The sequence below is a fragment of the Benincasa hispida genome, chromosome 2 (genome assembly GCF_009727055.1).
Source record: "Benincasa hispida cultivar B227 chromosome 2, ASM972705v1, whole genome shotgun sequence".
Classification (NCBI taxonomy): domain Eukaryota; kingdom Viridiplantae; phylum Streptophyta; class Magnoliopsida; order Cucurbitales; family Cucurbitaceae; genus Benincasa; species Benincasa hispida.
This window is the reverse complement of record NC_052350.1, coordinates 2,850,450-2,871,411: the sequence shown is the minus strand read 5'-3', so window position 1 is coordinate 2,871,411 and position 20,962 is coordinate 2,850,450. Positions and strand designations below refer to the sequence as shown.

General features: G+C 31.4%; 2 protein-coding genes across 5 annotated transcripts; both read right to left on the bottom strand.

The window, feature by feature from the left end:
• Positions 1–2,120: 2,120 nt before the first annotated feature.
• LOC120071244 lies at positions 2,121–9,029 on the bottom strand. 4 transcript variants are annotated; one of them, XM_039023403.1, is made up of 13 exons: positions 8,888–9,029; positions 7,991–8,653; positions 7,699–7,811; positions 7,476–7,595; positions 7,294–7,381; positions 5,169–5,260; positions 4,986–5,090; positions 4,599–4,708; positions 4,395–4,482; positions 4,247–4,282; positions 4,068–4,151; positions 2,545–3,995; positions 2,121–2,457 (listed from the first exon to the last, which is right to left on the bottom strand). In XM_039023403.1, the coding sequence occupies exons 2-11, from the start codon at positions 8,637–8,639 to the stop codon at positions 4,068–4,070; spliced, it is 1,485 nt and encodes a 494-aa protein (XP_038879331.1). In that variant the 5' UTR covers positions 8,640–8,653; positions 8,888–9,029; the 3' UTR covers positions 2,121–2,457; positions 2,545–3,995. The 4 variants fall into 4 exon arrangements, with proteins under 4 accessions (XP_038879331.1, XP_038879328.1, XP_038879329.1 ...); XM_039023400.1 differs by having other exon boundaries at positions 2,545–4,151; XM_039023401.1 differs by having other exon boundaries at positions 2,545–4,151; positions 7,991–8,661; positions 8,888–9,028.
• LOC120071167 lies at positions 2,365–2,703 on the bottom strand. Its single transcript, XM_039023273.1, has one exon. The coding sequence runs from the start codon at positions 2,701–2,703 to the stop codon at positions 2,365–2,367; it is 339 nt and encodes a 112-aa protein (XP_038879201.1).
• Positions 9,030–20,962: the final 11,933 nt, after the last annotated feature.

Here is a 20,962-nt window from a genome sequence, read left to right as displayed (position 1 = left end):
ATTGGACTCAAAACTTATAACTAAAAGTGTAACATTTTGAAATCTATGGACTAAATGAAAACTAGACTTATAACCTAAGTACCAAATATATTTTTCTCCCTATAATAAAAAAAAATATTTTTCATTGACTAGATTATGGAAAATACCCCTTAACTTTGTCCTTTGTGTCACTTTCAAAATTTTCAATAATATCTTTAAACTTTTGGGGCATTTGAGGCAGACTATCATAAGATTACAATAATTTCTCATTGCTACAGTAAATACTATTTTGTACTTCCCAATTAACTACACTATTTTAAAACCTCCATTTGGTATAATTTTTACTATTTACCACAGTTTTTACTATTTTACATTGATCATTTTTTTTTAATTATTTGTTACAATGTTTACTGTTTTCTTTTCAAACTAATATAGTTTACACTTCAAACACATATTACCATAATCCAAACTAAAATAATCTACACCTCAAACATTAACTATTATAACCAAACTATAATAACTTTGGACTATAATAACCAATTTCTTGCCTCAAATGCTTCATAAAAGAAAAAAAACTCTTGCCATTAGGACTATAATAACCAACTATCAAAAATACCATTAATTTTTAAAAAAAAATAAAAATACCCTCATCATTGGTATATGGATAAAAATCGTTAATTGCTCCTTTCAAAAATGTTTCTAAACTTTCAAGAGTTTGATTCATACTCTTAATATCTTCCAAACTAATAATAATAATAATAATAAAAGGTCCTCCTACTGATAGTACTGTCAATTTCTTTAAAATTATCTTAAATTGAAAAAGAATTAACTTTAAAACAAATTATATAGATATCCACATTTTTTTCATATAGATTCTCTCATTTAAAAATAAAAAAAATTCATTAAAACTCGGCAAAAAGTTGAATAGCCAAATACAAAAAGATTCGATAAAATGATTATCCAAATCTCAATGTGTTTTTAGTTTTAAATGACTTCGACTTATTAACGCGCACTCAACTATTAATGTGCAACTTTGTTAGAATATTGAAATCTTAAAAGGAAAACACAAATATGTAAAGTAAGAAAATATTGAACGAGAGAGAAAACCAACAAAAATAGAGAAGTGTTTCACCCATGATTTAAAATTTCCATGGAAATCTCGAAATTTCGAGATTTCGAGGGGTTCGAAATGTAGATGAGTGAAATTTTCGTTTTCTCCAATTTTCGATAAAATTTTGAGACTTCTTTTAATTTCTAGAAAATTTCGAGAATATTTCCAGAATTTGTTCATTTTATTCTTCCCTCATTTCGATGAAAGTTCAAGATTTTAAAAAAATTTAGAAAATTTGACAATTTTTTAAATTAGTTAAGTTAGCTTAGTTCAAAATTTTCAAATTTATGGTCTATAAATTTATAGTTTCCCGTGTCAAATGTCATTTTCGATAAAGATCTGTTTTTAGACCTACTACTTTTTCTAATTTCCATCTTTTCTCAAGTTTTTAGTTTTATTATCAACTCAAAACTTTCATTTCTAAAAAAAATAATTGGAAAAAACACAAGAATCTATGTTTATTTTTAACTTTTCACATGATTTTACTTCGAAAGTTAAATTGATATAAGTTTTTTTTTTCTTTCACCATCTAAAATTTTCATGGTTTTTATATCATTTTACTTGAAAAATATTTCTAAATTTTATATTATGTTAGTAATTATTTTTCCATTTTTTAAAATTTCTATTCTGGCATAACATTTACTCAGACATTTATAACAGATATCTCAATATTGTGTTACTTAAAAAATAATGATAAAAATGATCAATTATAATCTAAGTAAACCTTAATCAAAGTTTCATTAACCAAGTATAACAATTTTTATCCACATCAATTCCAATAAATTGTTCTGAAATTTCCATAAAAACGGAGCTTCGATATTTCCAGATTGGTATTCCAACCTTGGTTTCACTGTAGATTGAAGCAGAAGACTGGAGAAATGGACGATAAGAACATTTTTTTCATACGAAGTACTAATACAACTCAAGTGCAAATGTATTTTTGTAAAAGAGTATATCATCGATTCCTATCCAAAACAAACAGTAAAAGTTTTTCCTTTCTTTGAAGTTTGATACTATTGAAACTCGAAAATCCCAATTGAAATCAGAAGCATTTACGACTGAGCATTTCTGAACACTTTTAGTATTTCAATTTTCCATTACAGATTTAGATGTTAACGACGACATTCGATAGGAATGGAAGAAGAGGAATTTTACAAAATCTACTCGAAGGTGGTAAGGGTAAAAGAGATTATTATTCATACAATACAAGAGAAGAAGATGAGCCCTAGGCCGCCGAAACACTCACAAGTCCGACATCGTATCGTATAGTATCGTCAATCGGAAGGCTTCTTGGACGACGGAAACAAATGCCTCCACAAGTAGCGGCCGCTGGCCATGTCCACCACCGTCCAGAACCCCGAAGACACCTGTTCAAACATACCACAATCGTTCCATTCAGACACAAACAAAGAAAAAGGAAATGCAAGATTCCGATGAAGAACAATTACAAGAACCTCGGAGGAGGACGACGAATCGGAGTTCAATTCCTTGGAGTTATCGTCGGAATTATCGCCGGCCACGAAATCTTGAGGAGGAGATTTGAGGTTACGGAGAAGGAAGAAGCCGGCAAGTGTCGCTGAGAGAAATATGAGAATAAATCTCAGCGGACACATATCTTTTTTCTTCCAATTATTATTCTTTCTCTAACCTCTGGATCTGAATTAAGGGAGAGAATTTAGGCACAGGGAAAGGGAAGAAATGATTGTTAGGGTAAATCAACGAGTGAAGTGAAGGAATTGTCAAAATTGGGGAATTTGGAGGTTGCTTGCTTTTCCACCTAACCTAACCACTCATTTTTTATTATTTCTTATGACTAAAATGAAAGGGATGCCAAGACAAATGATATTAATAATCAGATAAGGTTAAAGATTTGGTTAGTGATAACCCACAATGCCACAAGCAAAATATTTTATTGCAAAATACACAAATAAATAAAAGTAGTAGGATATTATAATGGTGGCTGGCTGCTATAATAATCAATAATGGATGAAAAAAAAGAATGAGTTAAAACACCATTCTCATCGTATTTTCATTTCATGACTAAACATGTATTGCAATATTCAACGTAAAATATAATATAGAATTATTTTCAAATAAAAAATAATAATCATTAATAAACAACGATAGACATCTATCACGGATAATAAACAAGTAATGGAGACTAAATTTACGATTGAATAAATTTATCTAAAATGATATTTCAATCTAAAAAATAATATAATGAAAATAAGGAATCAGCAGCCATGTGTAATAAGGAATAGAGGAATAGTGGCTTACGTTCAATGGAGTTGAAAAGTCAAAAATCGTCCACCAACTCAACTCAACAATCAATGTCATCATCCATTTATGAGGGGCAATGCATGGAGTCGGAAATTTGCAAATCAAGTTATAAAATAAAGACCCTCTAATACATCATAGACATTCACTCCAAACACTACTATATAGAGGGCAAACATGTAAAACATAATTTCCAATTAAAATTATCAGACATTAGATTCCATGACCAAAATGAGGCTAACTCATTCAGTATATATTAGTAACCAAGAGATGATCTGTGATTTAAAATTCCATAAATGCTGGCTCGGTATAGATGGGTATTGTAAAACCATCACATACATGGGCAAAAAGGGGACAAATAAACAAAGTTTAGGGATTGTGAAAACACCGCAAGCCAGTTGGTAATATTCCAAAACAGCCAAGGCAAGAAACAAGGGCAGCAAGATTGACCCTTTTGAACCCATTTGATCCTGTGGAATATTCATCTTCACATCTTTGAATTGTAACTCAAAAAAGACGATGCCTCGTATTTCTTTCAGCTTATGCCGGCCCAAATTCTGTATTACTCAATTTGAGCCAAATTGTAGCAGGGACTTCATTGTATTTCCAAGTTGACTACCAAACTTAGCTGATCGCAAGAAGCTTTATGATTATTTTGCTTAGCTATAATTAACCTTGTCATAAAAAAGGCACCTCTCACCTAGACTTTAGCAAACCGAGCGATTTTAGCCAAAACCGTTCTTAAACTACGGATGCCAGCTCCTGATTTTGAACTAACCATCATCTGATATGATAAACCACACAGTCAGATCTATTAGATCTCTCATTTTACTTTAGGAAAGTCATGAGAAAAATTAACTCAAACAATGTTCTTCATACCAGAGGTTGGACAATTGACTTGTTTGCCTTGAGTCTCTGAAAAAATGTCGTTACCAATAATTGTTAGTCTCAAAAGAAGAAAGGAAGAAAGAAAGAAACAAATGATGATTTAAGAACAAATATTATAGTCGTATGGGGCGTTAAAAACCTCTTCAATTTGCATTGCTCTACGTGCTACATCCATTGGGAAGACCACATCAGTCTTTGTCAATACAATTTGGTATTTCGTTTGAGATCTATCACAGTGAATTCATAAGCTTCAATACATCATACTTCCAATGAAAACTTACTCATATAACAAATTATATATAAAGTTAAGTGCAAGAATTTGCATTAGCTGTAAGTTTGGTACCTTTCCATCAAATTAATGAGCTCTTGATCCCTTGGTTTCATCCCCCATTTTGTATCAACAAGTAAGCATACCCGTCTAAGACCAACTCTTGTTGAAACATACTCTTTTACCTAGATATATAAGTAAACAGTCAACTAGATAAAACTAACCCCAAAACCTAAAAGGAAACAAAATGCACTTCATAATTAAACAATACATCTAAACTTCTACATGTTATAAGCAGTCCTTTCTTCCCTTTGTGTAACACTGTTAGTTTACACTTCAATAGCTAAGAAACTATTAAGGGGAGTTTAAAGTAATATCTGAAATTTTCAAAAAAAAAAAAAAAAAATGCTATCATAAAGAGTCAGTTTTTTGGGCAGGCCAACTTAGAATTGAAATTCTTACCAACTCCTCCCAAGCATCCTTAACTTCCTCTTTTGCATAAGCAAAGCCATATCCAGGTAAATCCACCAAAGATAGCTTTGATCCCAGATTAAAAAAATTGATGGTCTGTACTTAAGCAAATATTGTCAAATGTTAATAGACATATCCAACACAAGATGTAGCCAGAATTACAGACGTCAGCACCTGAGTAAGACCAGGTTTGTCAGATGTCCGTACAACACCCCATTGTCTTGTAAGGGCATTAAGCAGTGATGACTTTCCAACATTTGATCTTCCTAGCATGAAGAAAGATTTAAGGCAACATCAAAAAGTCTTCCAAGGAACTAATGTCCAAACAAAAAATTCAAAAATATTCTAGCAAACCAAGCATCTAAGAAAATTTTAAAATATTGCATAAGAACTATATAGTAACACCCCCAGACCAGAACCAGGCAAAGGCATGGTTAAAGGGGTTGGAAAAACAGATTCATTAACCAAAAGTAAAGCAATTTTGCTATTGAGAAAAATACTTTTTTCTATAAGAACCCATTTTATTAACGTATGAAATATATCCAAAGAGATATAAAAGGATTCAAAGGGTGTACAAAAGATGTTTCCAATTAGCAACAAGGAAGTTTAAATTGAAATCGTTTAGAGGATGTAAATTTTTACACCCGAAAACAGCATTGTAAATAGCCAACTCTAAGACTTCTTTGGGGGGATCTTTCACAATTCTTGAAGATTTTCTTTTCTAAAAAAACAATTCTTGAAGTTCTTGCATTCCTCTCATCCCAAAGTTTGGACAATACCGCACAAAATCGCTTGTCACTTTAAAAGGGTGAAAAAGAAAAGGTGGAATTGTGTTTCGTTACTATCCTTGCAGAGGCAGCACCATGATGAGGAAAGATTAATCCACGGGCATGTTCTTTGAAGTCTAACCATAGAATTAAAGACAAGAATGACTAATTTCCCATAATAGGAATTTGTTCCTTTTAGGACAAGCGAGCTTCCATAAATTATCCTACAAGTCCTTTTGGGCAGAAGGTCCAACAGAAGGCCAATGGTTCATGAGGGACTTGGTGGACCAAAGATCACCGCTTTCAAGTTTCCAAGGCCAAAAAACTGGGAGCAGTAAGCTGGTGATAGAATTGGTATTAGAGGAATATTAGGGGTATATTAGTAATTAGATAAGGAGTTTGTTAGGGAAGTTGGTTATAAATAGAGAGGAGCGGGATGGAGAAGGTAAGCAATATTTTGGAATATGAATTAGGGCTTGAGAGTTATCTCAAGATTGGGAGGGTCCAAGTACCTCGAACACTTAGTTTATCTTGTATTTCCGTTATCTTTTATATTTCAATATATCCGGGTTCTATCAGCTGGATGCTAGGGACGTGGTGTGTAACACTGGCCCATTTGTTAATCTCATCATCTTTGAGGAATGTTCTGAAGTTTATGGCCCAAGAGCTTGTTGATTGGTTACATACCTCTTCAACTGGGCAGATTTGGACTCGACAATGGCAAAGAGATGAGGAAAGCATTGGTTAAGGGGGCCAGAACCAATCCATAAATCAGACCAAAAAGCCATGGAAGAGTTATTACTAACTCTACAAAGAGTGTTGTTGCCGTTGTTGGATGGTTATTATTATTATTATTATTTTATCAAAATGACGACCTAAATATCGCCTGGACAAAATTCCTCCAAAGAACCTCTTTTTCTTGACTAAAATGCCAAATCCATTTAGCCAAAAGACCTTTTTAGTAGCTAAGTTTTGAATATAGTTTTCATTCGGTCCTCAAAATGTATATTTCTACATAAAGATTTGAGTATAGCTTCCATTTAACCCCTAAATTTCAAAATATTACATTCTAACCCTTAAGTTTGAATTAGTTTTCATATTTTCCTAGTTTCAAGTGTAAAATCTTGAAACCTAGGACCAAATGGAAAATAAACTCAAAATTGTTGTAAAAATGTAATATTCCACATGAAAACTAAGCCCAAAACTCAAAGATAAAAGTGCAACATTTCAAAACCTAAGGACCCAATGGAAACCAGGACCAAAAAGATATTCCTTTTCTTAATGTTTTTCTTGCATGCCTATGCAGAAGGGTTGTGGGGAGGAGCAAAACCTTCATTTTTTCAGGCGAAATACTAGCTAATTCATAATATCAGTGGACTTCAACATCTCATATAAGTGAAAGGAAAATAGAGTAACAGATATATCAAATATTATTGGAAACAACTACAAATTTTAATTAAATTTGCAACTACTAGTTAATGTATCGAGACTTTGAGATAGAGCTAGGCATGAGCAAAACTTTAAATGCGTACCAGCAAATGCAATCTCTGGCACATCAGGAGGTGGAAAAGATGATGAAGCTTTTGCAGCAGCAAAGAAGGTCAACTTATTCCTGAATATCTGCGCATTACAATTAGTTTCCACAAGGAAATTGACAGGATTGGGGAAAGAACAAAAGGTTAACATTTTTGTTACATAAATATCAAATGCACACATTTTCTTCAATTCTTTCTCTCTCAGCACTGTTAGAAAAGGGGATATTATCCAAAGGGGCAGTGAGATCGGTGTTGTAGCCTGCTCTTTTAATCTCAATCATGCGCCTACGGCCCAAAAACTGTTAACAACATAATAAATAATCATAAATGGAACGACACATGAAACGCTAATAGAATACCTATAAAGCAAAACAGATAACAACACATAGCTATGCAAATTACATTCTCTTCTACGAATGAAATGATGGATTTACTAGGTTGTATGGCTCGAAACTGAGCATTTTTTGATATCTCATCTTTTTTCTCTGAGTTTGCTTTCTCCTGCCCGGCATTTTCTGGAATTAAAGGAAGAGCCTCTAAGGAAAGGGAAAAAATGAACTCATATAGGAATTCAAGCGAACAGAAACAACATAATATATCATTAAGCTTAGCCTATCAAAAAATAAAGTAGTACGGTTACAGCCTAGAATATCAATCCAATTGGTAGGAAACTGAGACATGGGTATTAACTCACCATCAGTTATTATCCCATCATCCAGCCGCTTATTAGAGGGATCGTATGGACCTCTATGAATTACCAACTTCCTCCTTTTTGGTTGATGTTGATCAATTAGGAGCTCTGGATCACCATTTTCACTCCTTTTCTTGGAATCTCTTTTCTTGGCAGGATCTGAATGAGTTACACGCCATGATTTTTTCTCAGTAGAATCCAATGTCTTGCTCGAATCCTTGGTGTTTTTGGAATGTGTCTTCCTTACATATTCCACATTGTGGTCTTTTTCCCCTCTACTCTTCCTTTTATCATAGAATACTTTCGAACTTCTTACCCCATTATCTTGCTTTTTAAGAGACTGGTTTGAAGTCTTAGAAGCCAAAACTGTAGGCATTCCAACAACTTCATCATCCTGTCGTCTTCTCGAAAGAGATTTCCTCTTGAATTTCATAACATCAGTGAATGAATTGACCTTCATATCACTATTTCGGCCACCATATATTCTGTGTCTTTTAACATTATCAGTTGCAGGCTTCAGTTTCCCCCTCCGAGCAGCTTTTTCAACACTATCTCCTGTGCTTCTATCAAAGTTCTTCGAACTCTTGGATTTTCCAACTGCAAGTTTGAGTTTCTTCTTGAGCCTAAGCCCGGAGCTGGGCTCTTCGGACATTATCAAGCAGTTTTCTACAATCCTGAACCTAAATTAGCAAACAGAAATTCTGTTCTATACACAGGGGAATTGGGATTCTTGAATATGATATTTACTTTGAAGAGCTATATTGAATATGCCATATAAGAGGTGGAAGAAAGCAAAAAAAAATCCATGGTTTCAGAGAGTTTAACCCAAATAATTTTTTTTAAAAAAAAAAAAAAATAATAAAAAACATGCATTTAACAATGCTAAGAAGAAAGAAATACCTTGGCCTTCTGGCCCTTTGTTCACCAGAATCGTTCGCCTTCTCCTTCTTCGTCGTCCTCAATGTAATCGTCCTTGAGTTTCAAGTTGTTCGTCGTCCTCTCTCATTCATTTGGCCTTTCCAGTCGTGGGCCCAATGTAATCTGCAGCCCAAAACTATTAGAAAAAAACGAAAAAAAGAAGAAAACCCTAAAATTCAGAATCTATTATGAATATTATAATAATAAATTGCTTAGTGTCCTAAAACCATGTGTGACTCTTGTTCATGTGCCTTGTAATTATTGTTTGGTGTCCATGTAAGTCCACATCTACTTACCACTTTGCCTGTAAAGAGTGACATTTTATGGATCTTAAAATTACACATATATTTGTGAGAATTCCACTCATTTACTTATTATCTAATTTTATAATTTTAGTTATTTTATGTTTTTAATTATTTGATTATATATTATATTATTTTTCTCCATATACATGTTTCTAATGTGCTCCTCAATTTGACAACATGTTATCAACACGAGCTCCTACCAGTTTTCCTGCCAAAGGTAGGTCCTAAAGGTATACCGATTTTTTCGTCTTCATTATAATTAATAAATTTAATGTTATTTTACATATTCAATATCTATTAAATTTCTAACATAAGTACAATATTTTATGATAGTGTTGTCATGACAAATCTCACAAAATTATAATTTGTCGCACTTTGATATTAACAACAATAATTATTGGCCATGGGTACTTGGTGCCGAATGATGCCGAAATTCACCTAAATGCTATGAACTTATGAGAAATAATTAAAGAAGAAAATACGGCATCCAGTCAGAACAAAGCAAAAACTATGATTTTTCTTCATTATCATATCCACGAGGGATTGAAAATTGAGTATTTTACAATAAAAGATCCTTGTATCTTGTGAAAAAAATTGAAAGAGAAGTGTGATCATACAAAAATAGTTATTCTTCCCAAAGTTTGTTATGAGGGGATGCACTCGAGGCTACAGAATTTCAAATCAGTAAGTGATTACAACTATGCATTATTTAAAATCAATTCAAAATTATTGTTATGCGGAGAAAAAATTATGATGCTGATATGTTAAATAAGACATTTTCTGCATTTCAAGTCTCGAATATACTCCTGCAGCAACAATATCGAGGGAAATGTTTTAAACAGTATTTTGAATTAATTTCATGTCTTCTCATAGCCGAAATAAATAACAAGTTATTGATGAAAAATCATGAATCTCGACCAACTGGAACGACACCACTCCCTGAACTGAATGCTATGAATTTTAATAATAATCGTGGTCAAGGTCATGACCGTGGCAGATGAAGAAATAATTATTATTTTCGTGATAGTCATTCTAATCGTTCAAATTTAAAATGAACCACACAAAATAATGACCACAAAGGAAAAGCTCCACAAGATAAGAGTTCAAAAAGTGTTGAAAATAAATGCTTCCAATGCGGAATGATTGGACACTAGTCACGTATTTGTCGTACATCAAAACACTCAGTTGACTTCTATCAAGCTTCCCTGAAGAAAAAATGAAAAAAAAAAAAAAAACATGGAAGCAAATTTTGTATACCAGGTTTGGATGTGGCAGACTTCTTTGAATTTCTTGAAGAGAAGATTGACGCAGTTGATAGAACATCAAGTATTTCTTTTGATTCTGAGACTATCTAGACTTAATGTTACTATTTCCTTTTACCCAGTTTTTTTAGTAACTTTTATAGTGTTGTTCTTCTTGTTGTAATTGTTTTTTTTTTTTTTAATGAATAAACATGTATCATTTTCATATATTGGGTGATTAAAAATGAGCAAAGAATATATATGTCTGCGGACAGTGCAACTACACACCCAATAGTTACAAATAAAAAATACTTTTACAAATTGACAATGCTGAAAGCAAAAGTAAATACAATATCAGATTCTGCAAACTTGATCGAAGGTTTTGGAAAATAAAATATTATTTTGCCTAGAGGAACAAAATTTATAATTAACAATATATTGTTCTCTAGTCAATCAATGATAAATCTTATAAGTTTTAAAAATATACATTACAATGGTTATTATATTGAGGTTAATAGTAAGAATAATGTGGAATATCTATATATCATATCTATTGTCTTAAATGAAAAGGCGTATACTGGAATAGTTTTATGCTTTATCTTCTGGATTATATTATACTTATATACGAATAATTGAAACATATACAACAATGAACTTGTGGTTCATGAATCTAGACATATTTACAATTTGGTATGACCGATTAGGTCATCTAGGATCTATAATGATGAGGAAAATTATTGAGAATTTAAATGGACGTCTATTGAAGAGTCAGAACATTCTTCAATCTAATAAATTATCATATGATGCTTCCCCTTAAGAAAAATTGATAATTAGACCATCACCAGCTAAAGTAAGGACTGAATCATCTGTATTTTTATAACGAATTCATAGTGATATATGTGAACTTATTAATCCACCAAGTGGACCATTTAGATATTTTATGGTATTAATAGATGCATCAAGTAGATGGTCACACATGTGCTTATTATCAAGTCGAAATCTTACATTTGCAAGATTACTTGCTGAGATAATTAAGTTATTAGCACAATTTCCTGATAATGTAGTTAATTTAATTTAATATTAAATCCAACACCAATCCCAATTTATATGAATCCATATTCATAATCTTAATATTTAAATCTTATTTAAATATCTCCTATTTTCTCTCTATTTATGTTTAATTCAAAATTAAACATTAGGTTAAAAATATATCGTATATACTTAACACTTTACTCCAAAAATCGAATTTGAACACTTCAAATTCATTCGTCGCGTTGTTCTAAGGTTTGGTCTGATATGAGTTAGTAGGGGGACTTTATAGACCTACAGATCATGGGCTCCAACGATCCGCGATTAACCGGCTAAACTCTTTAACCTAATTAACCACCATTTGTTAACTACCAGGTCACTCCACTAAAACCCAATAGTTGAATTCCTCTCACTGTAGATATATTATGTCCACTCAATATAACCATGATTAGTAAGTTAACTCTTCGCAGGTTGTTTGTAATAGCGGCTGGGTCAAACTGTTTTTCCCCGAGATTACATCTTGGTCCTTAAGTCCCACTGATCCTCTAATGAACAATTGGTTTGTGATCCAATCATTAAACCAAGTCCTTCTCGGACCAACGAGAGGGTGGGCCCCTTGTTCAAGACTCGAGTCAGCAAGGAATAACCTCTCGACTATCTCTAAATGCAGGTAGGATCCACCTTGCACCCTATGTCCCCAACTATCTACCTAGTCTTACTCCTAAAATGGGAGGCTTATTGAGTCGGTGTTGTTGAGTCAACCCTCACCCATGCAAATCTAAGGATAATCTCGAATAAACAAGAGTTTATGGTTAGCTCAGGATTAAGGTCAGGTTACCTAGGTCATCGTTTTGAAATAATCGGTTTTAAACAGCAAACACGTTATAAAGTAAGAGTGGCTTAATTCTTGGTCCGATCTTATGCAAACTCATTACATAGGACGCCCCCGCTCTTCATGTCAATACATGAACGAATCAAGATCACTTCGTTTGTAGCACTTTACAACAAATTATATCAACTATATAATGGGTTGAATGTGGCCCACTCCGAAATTATTACAATTTGTTTTGGTTGGTCGATCGATTTTTCTAAAAGAAAAAAAAAAACTTGAAAAACGACCGATCGACCGACCATTTAAATATATAATATATATATATATATATTATATATATATATATATATATATATATATTAATATAAATAATATAAAAGCAAGTTCATTACCACCAACCCAAGCCTACTATTTTAATATTGATTTATTATTATTATTCGTATTGCCTAATTTTCAAACCCATTACATGATTTATTTAATTTTTTTCATAAAAAATGATTGATTTAAAATTAAAAAAAGTTGCTATTTTTATTAACCTAACAATAACCCTTTATCAATTTATCTTTCCTTTTCATTCTCATTGGCTCTTCTTAGAGGGAAAAAACAAACAAACCGACCAAATCGATTGACCAACCTAACCGATGGTTGGATGAATTTCACACTCTTTTTTTGGTCGATTTCCCCCAAAACCAATACCGACCGACCGATGTACATCCCTAATTAAAACAAATTAAATGCTTTTGTGATTTGGGGATTAAATATGGTTAAAATACAAATCCACTATTCGTGATCCTTACAAAAACTTACGGACTATTAAATTATAATATGTTGTGATAGATCACTATTGCATAGATAAAAAATGACACTCGTATGCAATAATATATAAATTTTTTAAATACTTAAATGTTCATATATACCCTTATTGGAAAAAATAAAAATAAAAAATGAATCTACCAAATCAAATCTATTAGTATGAACCTAATTCACAAACGAAGATCTCCATAGATATGCTCGATAGATAATTACGAAACTATGGAAATTAATTTCATTTCCATTAAAAACACCTATATGAAGGAACCAAATTCTCGATGTGGAAGCTAATGATTGTCGATAGAGAGTGTACAGTATAGAAAGGATAAATGTCACGTAAAGCATGTTGTCCAAACAGTAGGCTCGCCCTTGAAGAACCACTATCTTATTCCCCTTCTTGAAGGTCACAAATTCTTTGCCGCTTCTCACGAACGTAGCAGGAACAAACACATCAAATCCTCCAATGATCAACACCACCGCAAGATACTTTATCACTATTCTCGAGGTGAGAATCTAGGAAAGTTGTAGGCTTGCCTTTGTAAATTTTTGCAAGGGAGATTGAGAGGTCTATGGACAAATTGAGAAGATTCTTGTGCAGAGAGAATTATGCAATACCCAAAATAATAATATGTATTATCAACCACACTCCTCTGTAATGTGTACATGAGAAGGATGAGGGGAGTTATTTCCATAACTCCCACCACGTAAAATAACTCCCGACAATTGTTTTACTTTTACTTTAATTATATTATGGACTTTTTACTATAAAATGTAAATATTTTTGGGATTTTTTATTTATAGGAATTTCTCTAACATATATAATATAAACTTTATATTCTCTCACTTGACCTATGGTTTTAATACGAATCATATTCACATTAATTTCAATATATAGTTTTTATATGAATCATATTCATATAATTAATATTTGAATCATATTTGAATATTTACCTCACTCATTAAATTTATATTATAATGTACCTAAATACATTATATTCATGGTATCTCATACAATTAATTCCATTTAATTAATTTGAACAATTCAAATTAATCCAAAATTAATTGATATTAATTGATTCTCATTAAACTCTTATTGAGCTAGCCAATTGACCTTATGGACCTACATCCCCGATTACAGGAGATTAAAATTAAACTCTTTAATTGAATGAATCAACATTCACCAACTGTCGATCACTCCACTAAAGACCGACAGCTACACTCTTGACACTATAGATATATTTCTATGCCCATTTGATATAACCAATCAATGGTAAGTTGAACCTTAAAAAATTAATCGTAACTACAATTTGGTCAAAATTACTGTTTTACCCTTAAAGTTTCATTTAACTTCTTAAGTACCACTGATCCCTCTAATGAACAATTAGTCATAGTTCAACTATAGCTGAACCCCTTTATGGTCAGTGAGAGGGTGAGGCGTTTCATTGTTGAAGACCCGTAATCAACCATTGAGGAGGTAATTTATTTACTTACCCTAACAACGGGAATGAGTGAAGTTCTTTTTGTGTAACTGTGTTCCCAGCTCCCTACTTGAACGAATCCCAAAATGGTAGACATATTGAGTCGATGAAATTGGTCACTATCACGTATATAAATCAAAGGACTACCCTCATATAAAAGAGTTCACAACTCACTCAAGATTAATGTCAAGTCACCTATGGTCATCCTAGTGAAATGTAAATCTCTTAAAGTAACAGTGTTATAAAGAAAGACTAATCATTTTGTGGTTTGGTTTTATACAAACTCTTTGTACATGATACCTCATTCACATGTCTCAACATGAACGATTAGGATCAGATCATTTGTAACACTTTACAACAATTGTAACAATTACAAAGTGAGTCGTATACGTAGTGTCACCAAGATAAAGTGTCCAATCTTATCTATCTACTACAAACCTTTTAGGTTATTACTTACACACGATCCACTTATATGTCAACACATACATGTTTAAACAACATTAAATAACCTAAAATCTTAGTTTATTGGTTTTGAGTTAATGCAATCTAAATGTCAAATAAACCAACACTTTATTTTATTAAATAAACCATTTATTTGTACAAATAATTTACAAATTATAAAACTATGAGATGTAGGCATCAACCCAACACTATCAACTCTTTATAAATGATATTCTTATCGTATTCAGACACAAGACACCTAAAATAAAAGCCACGTGGAAAACACAAATATTGTATAGAGTGAAAACAAAAGGTACGTCTCGTAACTTAATTTGTACCACCATGTCGTACGTCGCCATCATCATAGGGATTTTCTTTTTTCTTTTTCTTTTTTTTCCTTTCTCTTCCCCCCAAATAATAGGACTAAATTTTAAATATAAATGATAGAGACTAAACTAACATTTTTTTTCAAAGATAGAGATTAAATGTGCAATTTATTTTTTCAATTATTAGATAATTCCTACTATTCCTAAAAAAATATAATACATCATATTTTAATTTATACTGAAATTTAGAATTAAGTAAGTGGGTAACCAAATTATTTAAATCAAAATAAATAACAATAATTATAAAATGTGTGTTTACATTAAAGTTTAAAATTCCAATTAAAATTAAAAATAATATTTATTTTCAATTACTAGATGAATAATATGAACTTAAAAAGATTTATATAAAAAAAAATTTAGTTTATTATAGTTTGAAATTTAGGTAGGTATCAAATAAACTTTAATATTTTTCGTCAATTAATCTATAATCAATACAAAATTTAAAAATAAATCACGTTAACTAAATGATTTTTTTTTTTTAATATAATGACTTAATTTTATCCATAAGCTGTCTACCAATTTATTGTATAGAAATTTTTATTAAAACTTAATAATATTTTTTAGCTGAATATAATTCAAATGACACGAAATTGGTAAATTTGTAGTCAGGTCCTCCAGGTTCCAACATATATAACATTTTTTAAAATAAAATATTAAGAAAAGTTATTGCAATAAAAATTAAGGATAAAAACAGAGCATGGGTTTTTAGTTTTAACCTCCAAAAGTACTTGCTTTTGCAATTTTTTTTTTTAAACAAAAATATTTTTCCTATCAATCCCTTTTTTTCCATCTCGGTTAAAGAATGCTTTCGTTCCTTAATTTTTTTTTATAGAAGTTTACTTCTTCAACTTTAGTTGATAAAATTAGTCTATATATTCTCAAAATTATATAATAATTAAGATCTTAAACTCGAATAATTAACAATTTAGTTCCTATACTTTAACATGTGTAATAATTAAACTCCTATTATGAAAAATCTCTTCAAAATTAAGTGTTAACTTTATTATGTAACTGCTTAATCTTTATATTTTATAAATAAAATTGACTCTCGGTCAGTTTATCAATTTACATGTGTAAGAAATTTTGATAATTTTTAATAATAGTTTCATAACAAAGACTAATTTGTTACAAATTTTAAAATATAAAGACTAAGGGTGTACTTGGAATGCATTTTCAAGTATTTAATTTAAAAAACAAGTCATTTTAGAAAAAAAATTGGAGTGGTTGACACATACTCAAAATAACTTTTGAAGAGTATTTTCAATATATATATATTTTTTTTATCGAAAGTGTTTAAATAAAACGAGTTTTTTGAAAAATACTTTTTTTCCTCAAGTTAAACAGACCCTAAATGGTTACTTATTAAAATTTAAAGATTAAATTATTATAAAACTGAAAATCTAAGATCTAAATCGTCGTCAGTTAACAAATGGTACCCTTGGCCCATTGGATTGACTTGAGAAGAAGTATTTCAAAAAAATTATTTTTATTTAAACACTTTTTGATAGAAACTAATGAAAATACACTTGAAAAAGTTATTTTGAGTGATTATCAAACACTCCAGTTTATTCCAAAATAACTTAATTTTTAAATTAAACATTTGAGAATATATTTCGAACATATAACTTTTTTAATAGGTAATATTATTATACAACAACAAGAGGGATCCCACAGTCCGGGATCAAGGTACCAAAGACAGATAAGCACCTACAAAGACGCATACCGACAAAAAGACAGAACCAACAAAGAGGACAAAACAAGCCGATAACAAAACAACCAGAAGAACAAAAACATCCCACAATTTGGAGACCTCATAAACTGTACATACGGAGATAAAGTATCCAAACAAAGAACAAAGAAAACAAACAAACTAGATAAGTCCATGAAGATCAATCCACCACAAAGCAACACGCGCACGAACCATAGAGACAATTAGCTGAAACACAGTAGACGATAATCTCGACTGTCCACCATGTAACCGACAATTCCTCTCCTTCCAAATAAAGTAAATCGACGCACACCAGAAGACTCTAAATAACTTACTCCTCACACCCTTACCAGACCCCATCCGACACACCCAACTCAACTCCACATCTCAACCCAGCAACATGATGAGACGAAACCCAACAAGCGCACCAAACCCTTCCAAATCTCACGGCCAAACACACAGTCAAAGAACAGATGATTCATGGACTCTACCTCACTCAAACAGAGCAGACAAGCACTATCCACCAACTGATCCCATCTCCTCGACTAATCTCGAGTGCCCAACCTATGCTTCATTGCCATCTAGGCACAAAATGAATATCTTGGAATATTACCCTCAAACCCAACTAGACAAGCCCAAGACACCTTATGATGCCTAGGATGCAAACTTTACCATGCACTGGCAACAGTGAAATGACCATTACTACTCGGAACCCAAACCCAACTCGTTGGTTTAATCTCAAATTAATTAATTTTAATTAATTAATTAATCAATGTTTTGATGATAACAAACTCAATCTTTAATTGCTAAAAACTTTAGTGTTTTAATATATCCATAGCGTAGAGCTCAGAAACAACGATTCCAATACCTCTTAAATCACTCAAATCGGAGCTAAAACGAAGACGATATGACCGAAACAAGTCTATACAAGAAAATACCGTGGTGGATGACGTGGCATAACCAGATCATTGCATGTAGACATGTGGCAGCATATTGGCTGAATATGAATCATTAAGAGATTAACATATGATGGACTTTTGATTTTTGGATTGATTTAAAAAAAATGAATTTAAAAGAAAATAAATTTAATATTATTTTATGTTTGTGTCTAACAGCTAGTTTTTTACCACATTTGGTATGTTTTTTTCTTTAATTTTTGGATTGACTTTAAAAACAATGAATTTAAAAAGAAAATGAATTAAACGGAAAATGAATTTAATATTATTTTATGTTTGTGTCTAACGGCTAGTTTTTGACACATGGTATGTTTTTTATTTTTTGGATTAATTTTAAAAAGAAAATGAATTTCAAAAGAAAAGAAATTTATTATTATATTTTGTTTGTATCTAACGACTAGTTTAGTTTAAAATCCCCACCATTGATTTTTCTTTTCTAAAATCTAATGATCCAAATTAGTTGTGGTTTCTAAAAAAAAATTCCATCTCTATATAAAACATCTTCCTCTCCAAATTTTGTAGGAACAAATTTTACATTTTATAATCCTCCAAAACTCAAAAGTTTCTATTGTTGCTCTCTCTAAGCTCCCAATTTTTTTCTTTCCATCTTATTATTGAGGATGTTTTATTGTATTGTGAGAATAAATTTGTTGAGTGCTTAAACTTGTAAATCCACTCTAGTGAGAGTTGTATTGTGTTCTTCAAAAATTCCAACATTTGTAACGGTTTGATCCTAAACCGTGGAAAAGATCGGGTTTGCTCTTGAACCCGTAAAAGGAGCAGTGGTGTAACGGTTAGGCTTTAATCCGTAGAAAGAGTCGGAAAGATTTTATTCAAATTCCCAATAGGCGCTTGGAGAGTGGAGTAGGTCGAGTTTGATCGAACCACTATAAAAATTACGGTGTCTTATTCTCTAACTTTTTCCTTTTTTATTTTTTCAATTAATTTAAGCAATTTATTGTATGTTTTAGTTTGTTCTTATTTATTTGCTAAAATTTGATAGAATTAAATTATCACACTATTTGTCATCTTATTTGTTGCATAAATTGAATTTTTCTTATTATTTATAAAAAAAGTGTATTGATTAGTTTAATTGGATTAATTTAGAAAAAAAGTTTAATTAAACCCTATTCACCCCCCTCTAGGGTTGCCATATCGATCCAACAATTGGTATCAGAGCGGGTTACTCTTCTTGAAATATTTATTTCTTGATAAACTTAATTGTTTTTTAGCAATGAAAACTTTAGATTTTATCCCTTTTACATATAGTCAATCTATTACAAAGCCTCATTTCTTTAATGGTACTAATCATAAGTATTGGAAAAATAGAATGAGATTTTTTTTTGTTTTCTACTGATTATGATTTATGGGATATTATTAAGGAAGGTTTTAAAATTCCAACAAAAGATGTTGATGGTGTTAGCACTATAAAACCTAAGGAAGAATGGTCAATAAATGAAAAGAAAGCATGCTCTTTAAATGCCAAAGCTATTAATTGCTTATTTTGTGTTTTGAATGAAGTTGAGTATAATAGAGTGTCTATTTACAAAACCGCTAAAGGGATATGGGATAAATTAGAATTTACTCATGAAGGAACTCATCAAGTAAAAGAAACAAAGTTTGACATGTCAGTTCATCAATATGAAATGTTTAAAATTGATGAAAATGAAGCTATTTCCGATATGTTTATTAGATTTATTAACATAGTCAATGCTTTAGAAGGACTTGGGAAAAAGTACTCAAATCTTGAGAAGATAAAGAAGCTATTGTGGTCTTTGCCTAAACAATGGGAGCCTAAAGTCACCGCCATTCAAGAAGCAAAGGATCTCAAATCTCTCTCCATCGATTAACTCGTGGGCTCTTGTTGACGCATGAGATCAAGATCGAGAAAAACATGGAGGATGAGAAGAAAAAGAAAGAAAAGAGTATAGCTTTAAAGACCATCTCTTTAGCAGTTGACTCCCAATATGAAGATGACCTTGATGAAGATGATGTTGCCTATCTTTCACGTAAGTATAAGAACTTCATCAAGAGAAAGAAGCAATTCAAGAAGTATCTCTCCAACCAAAAAGAGTCAAAAGGTGAAAAGAGCAAAAATGATAAAGGTTTATGGCGGTTATTGAATGCAAGAAGCCGGGTCTATTTAGAACCGATTGCCCTCTTCTCAAATCATCCAGAAATCCAAGGAAGGAAGCAATGAAAGCTACTTGGATGATAACGATAAAAGCGAAAGTGGGAGTGATAATGAAGGAAGTGGCCAATTTTGCTTCATGGTTCATATGTGACAAAGAGAGGATGAACAAAATGAATGAGGTTAACTCTAGAACCTCTTTCTTATAATGAATTGTTTAAAGCTTTTGAAAATTATGCAAAATGATTTAGAAAAACTTATATTTTTAAGTATGTTTGTGCTTAAGAAAGAAATACAATGTTTATCTGAGTAAAAATAATGTTTACTTGAAGAAATTGCTTACGCTTAAAAGAGTAGATGAGCATGATGTGCTATGCATAATTGAATGAAAATGTAATATGTCTTGTGCACCAATACCATGCTTTGATTATTGATGAGAGAAAAATGGCGCTTGCTCTTGACAAAGTTAAATAAAAACGAGATAAAGTAGAAAAAAAAATTCTGACATGTATAATGTGGTGAATATGATTTGAAATTACTCAGAAAAAAGAATTGTCAGTGCTTTGCAAAACTTGATAAGGCTAAATAATCTTATTAAAAAGTTGACGAAGTATGATGCTCAAAGATTAGACAATATAAATTGAAGTTAGCCAAGCTTTTTGGTGATAAAAAGGAGTTTAGGCCTATATTGTATGAAACGTTCTTATCCTTCAAGTTACCAGTAAAACTATATTTGTTAA

What these genes read in the sequence shown, in the direction of transcription:
- LOC120071167 (XM_039023273.1), bottom strand. Translation starts at nt 2,703, where the DNA reads ATGTGTCCGCTGAGATTTATTCTCATATTTCTCTCAGCGACACTTGCC.
- LOC120071244 (XM_039023400.1), bottom strand. Translation starts at nt 8,639, where the DNA reads ATGTCCGAAGAGCCCAGCTCCGGGCTTAGGCTCAAGAAGAAACTCAAA. An exon ending in GAGAAAGAATTGAAGAAAAT is followed by an intron (nt 7,382 to 7,475) that starts GTGTGCATTTGA and finishes TGTAATGCGCAG; the next exon opens with ATATTCAGGAATAAGTTGAC. An exon ending in AGGATGCTTGGGAGGAGTTG is followed by an intron (nt 4,709 to 4,985) that starts GTAAGAATTTCA and finishes TTATATATCTAG; the next exon opens with GTAAAAGAGTATGTTTCAAC.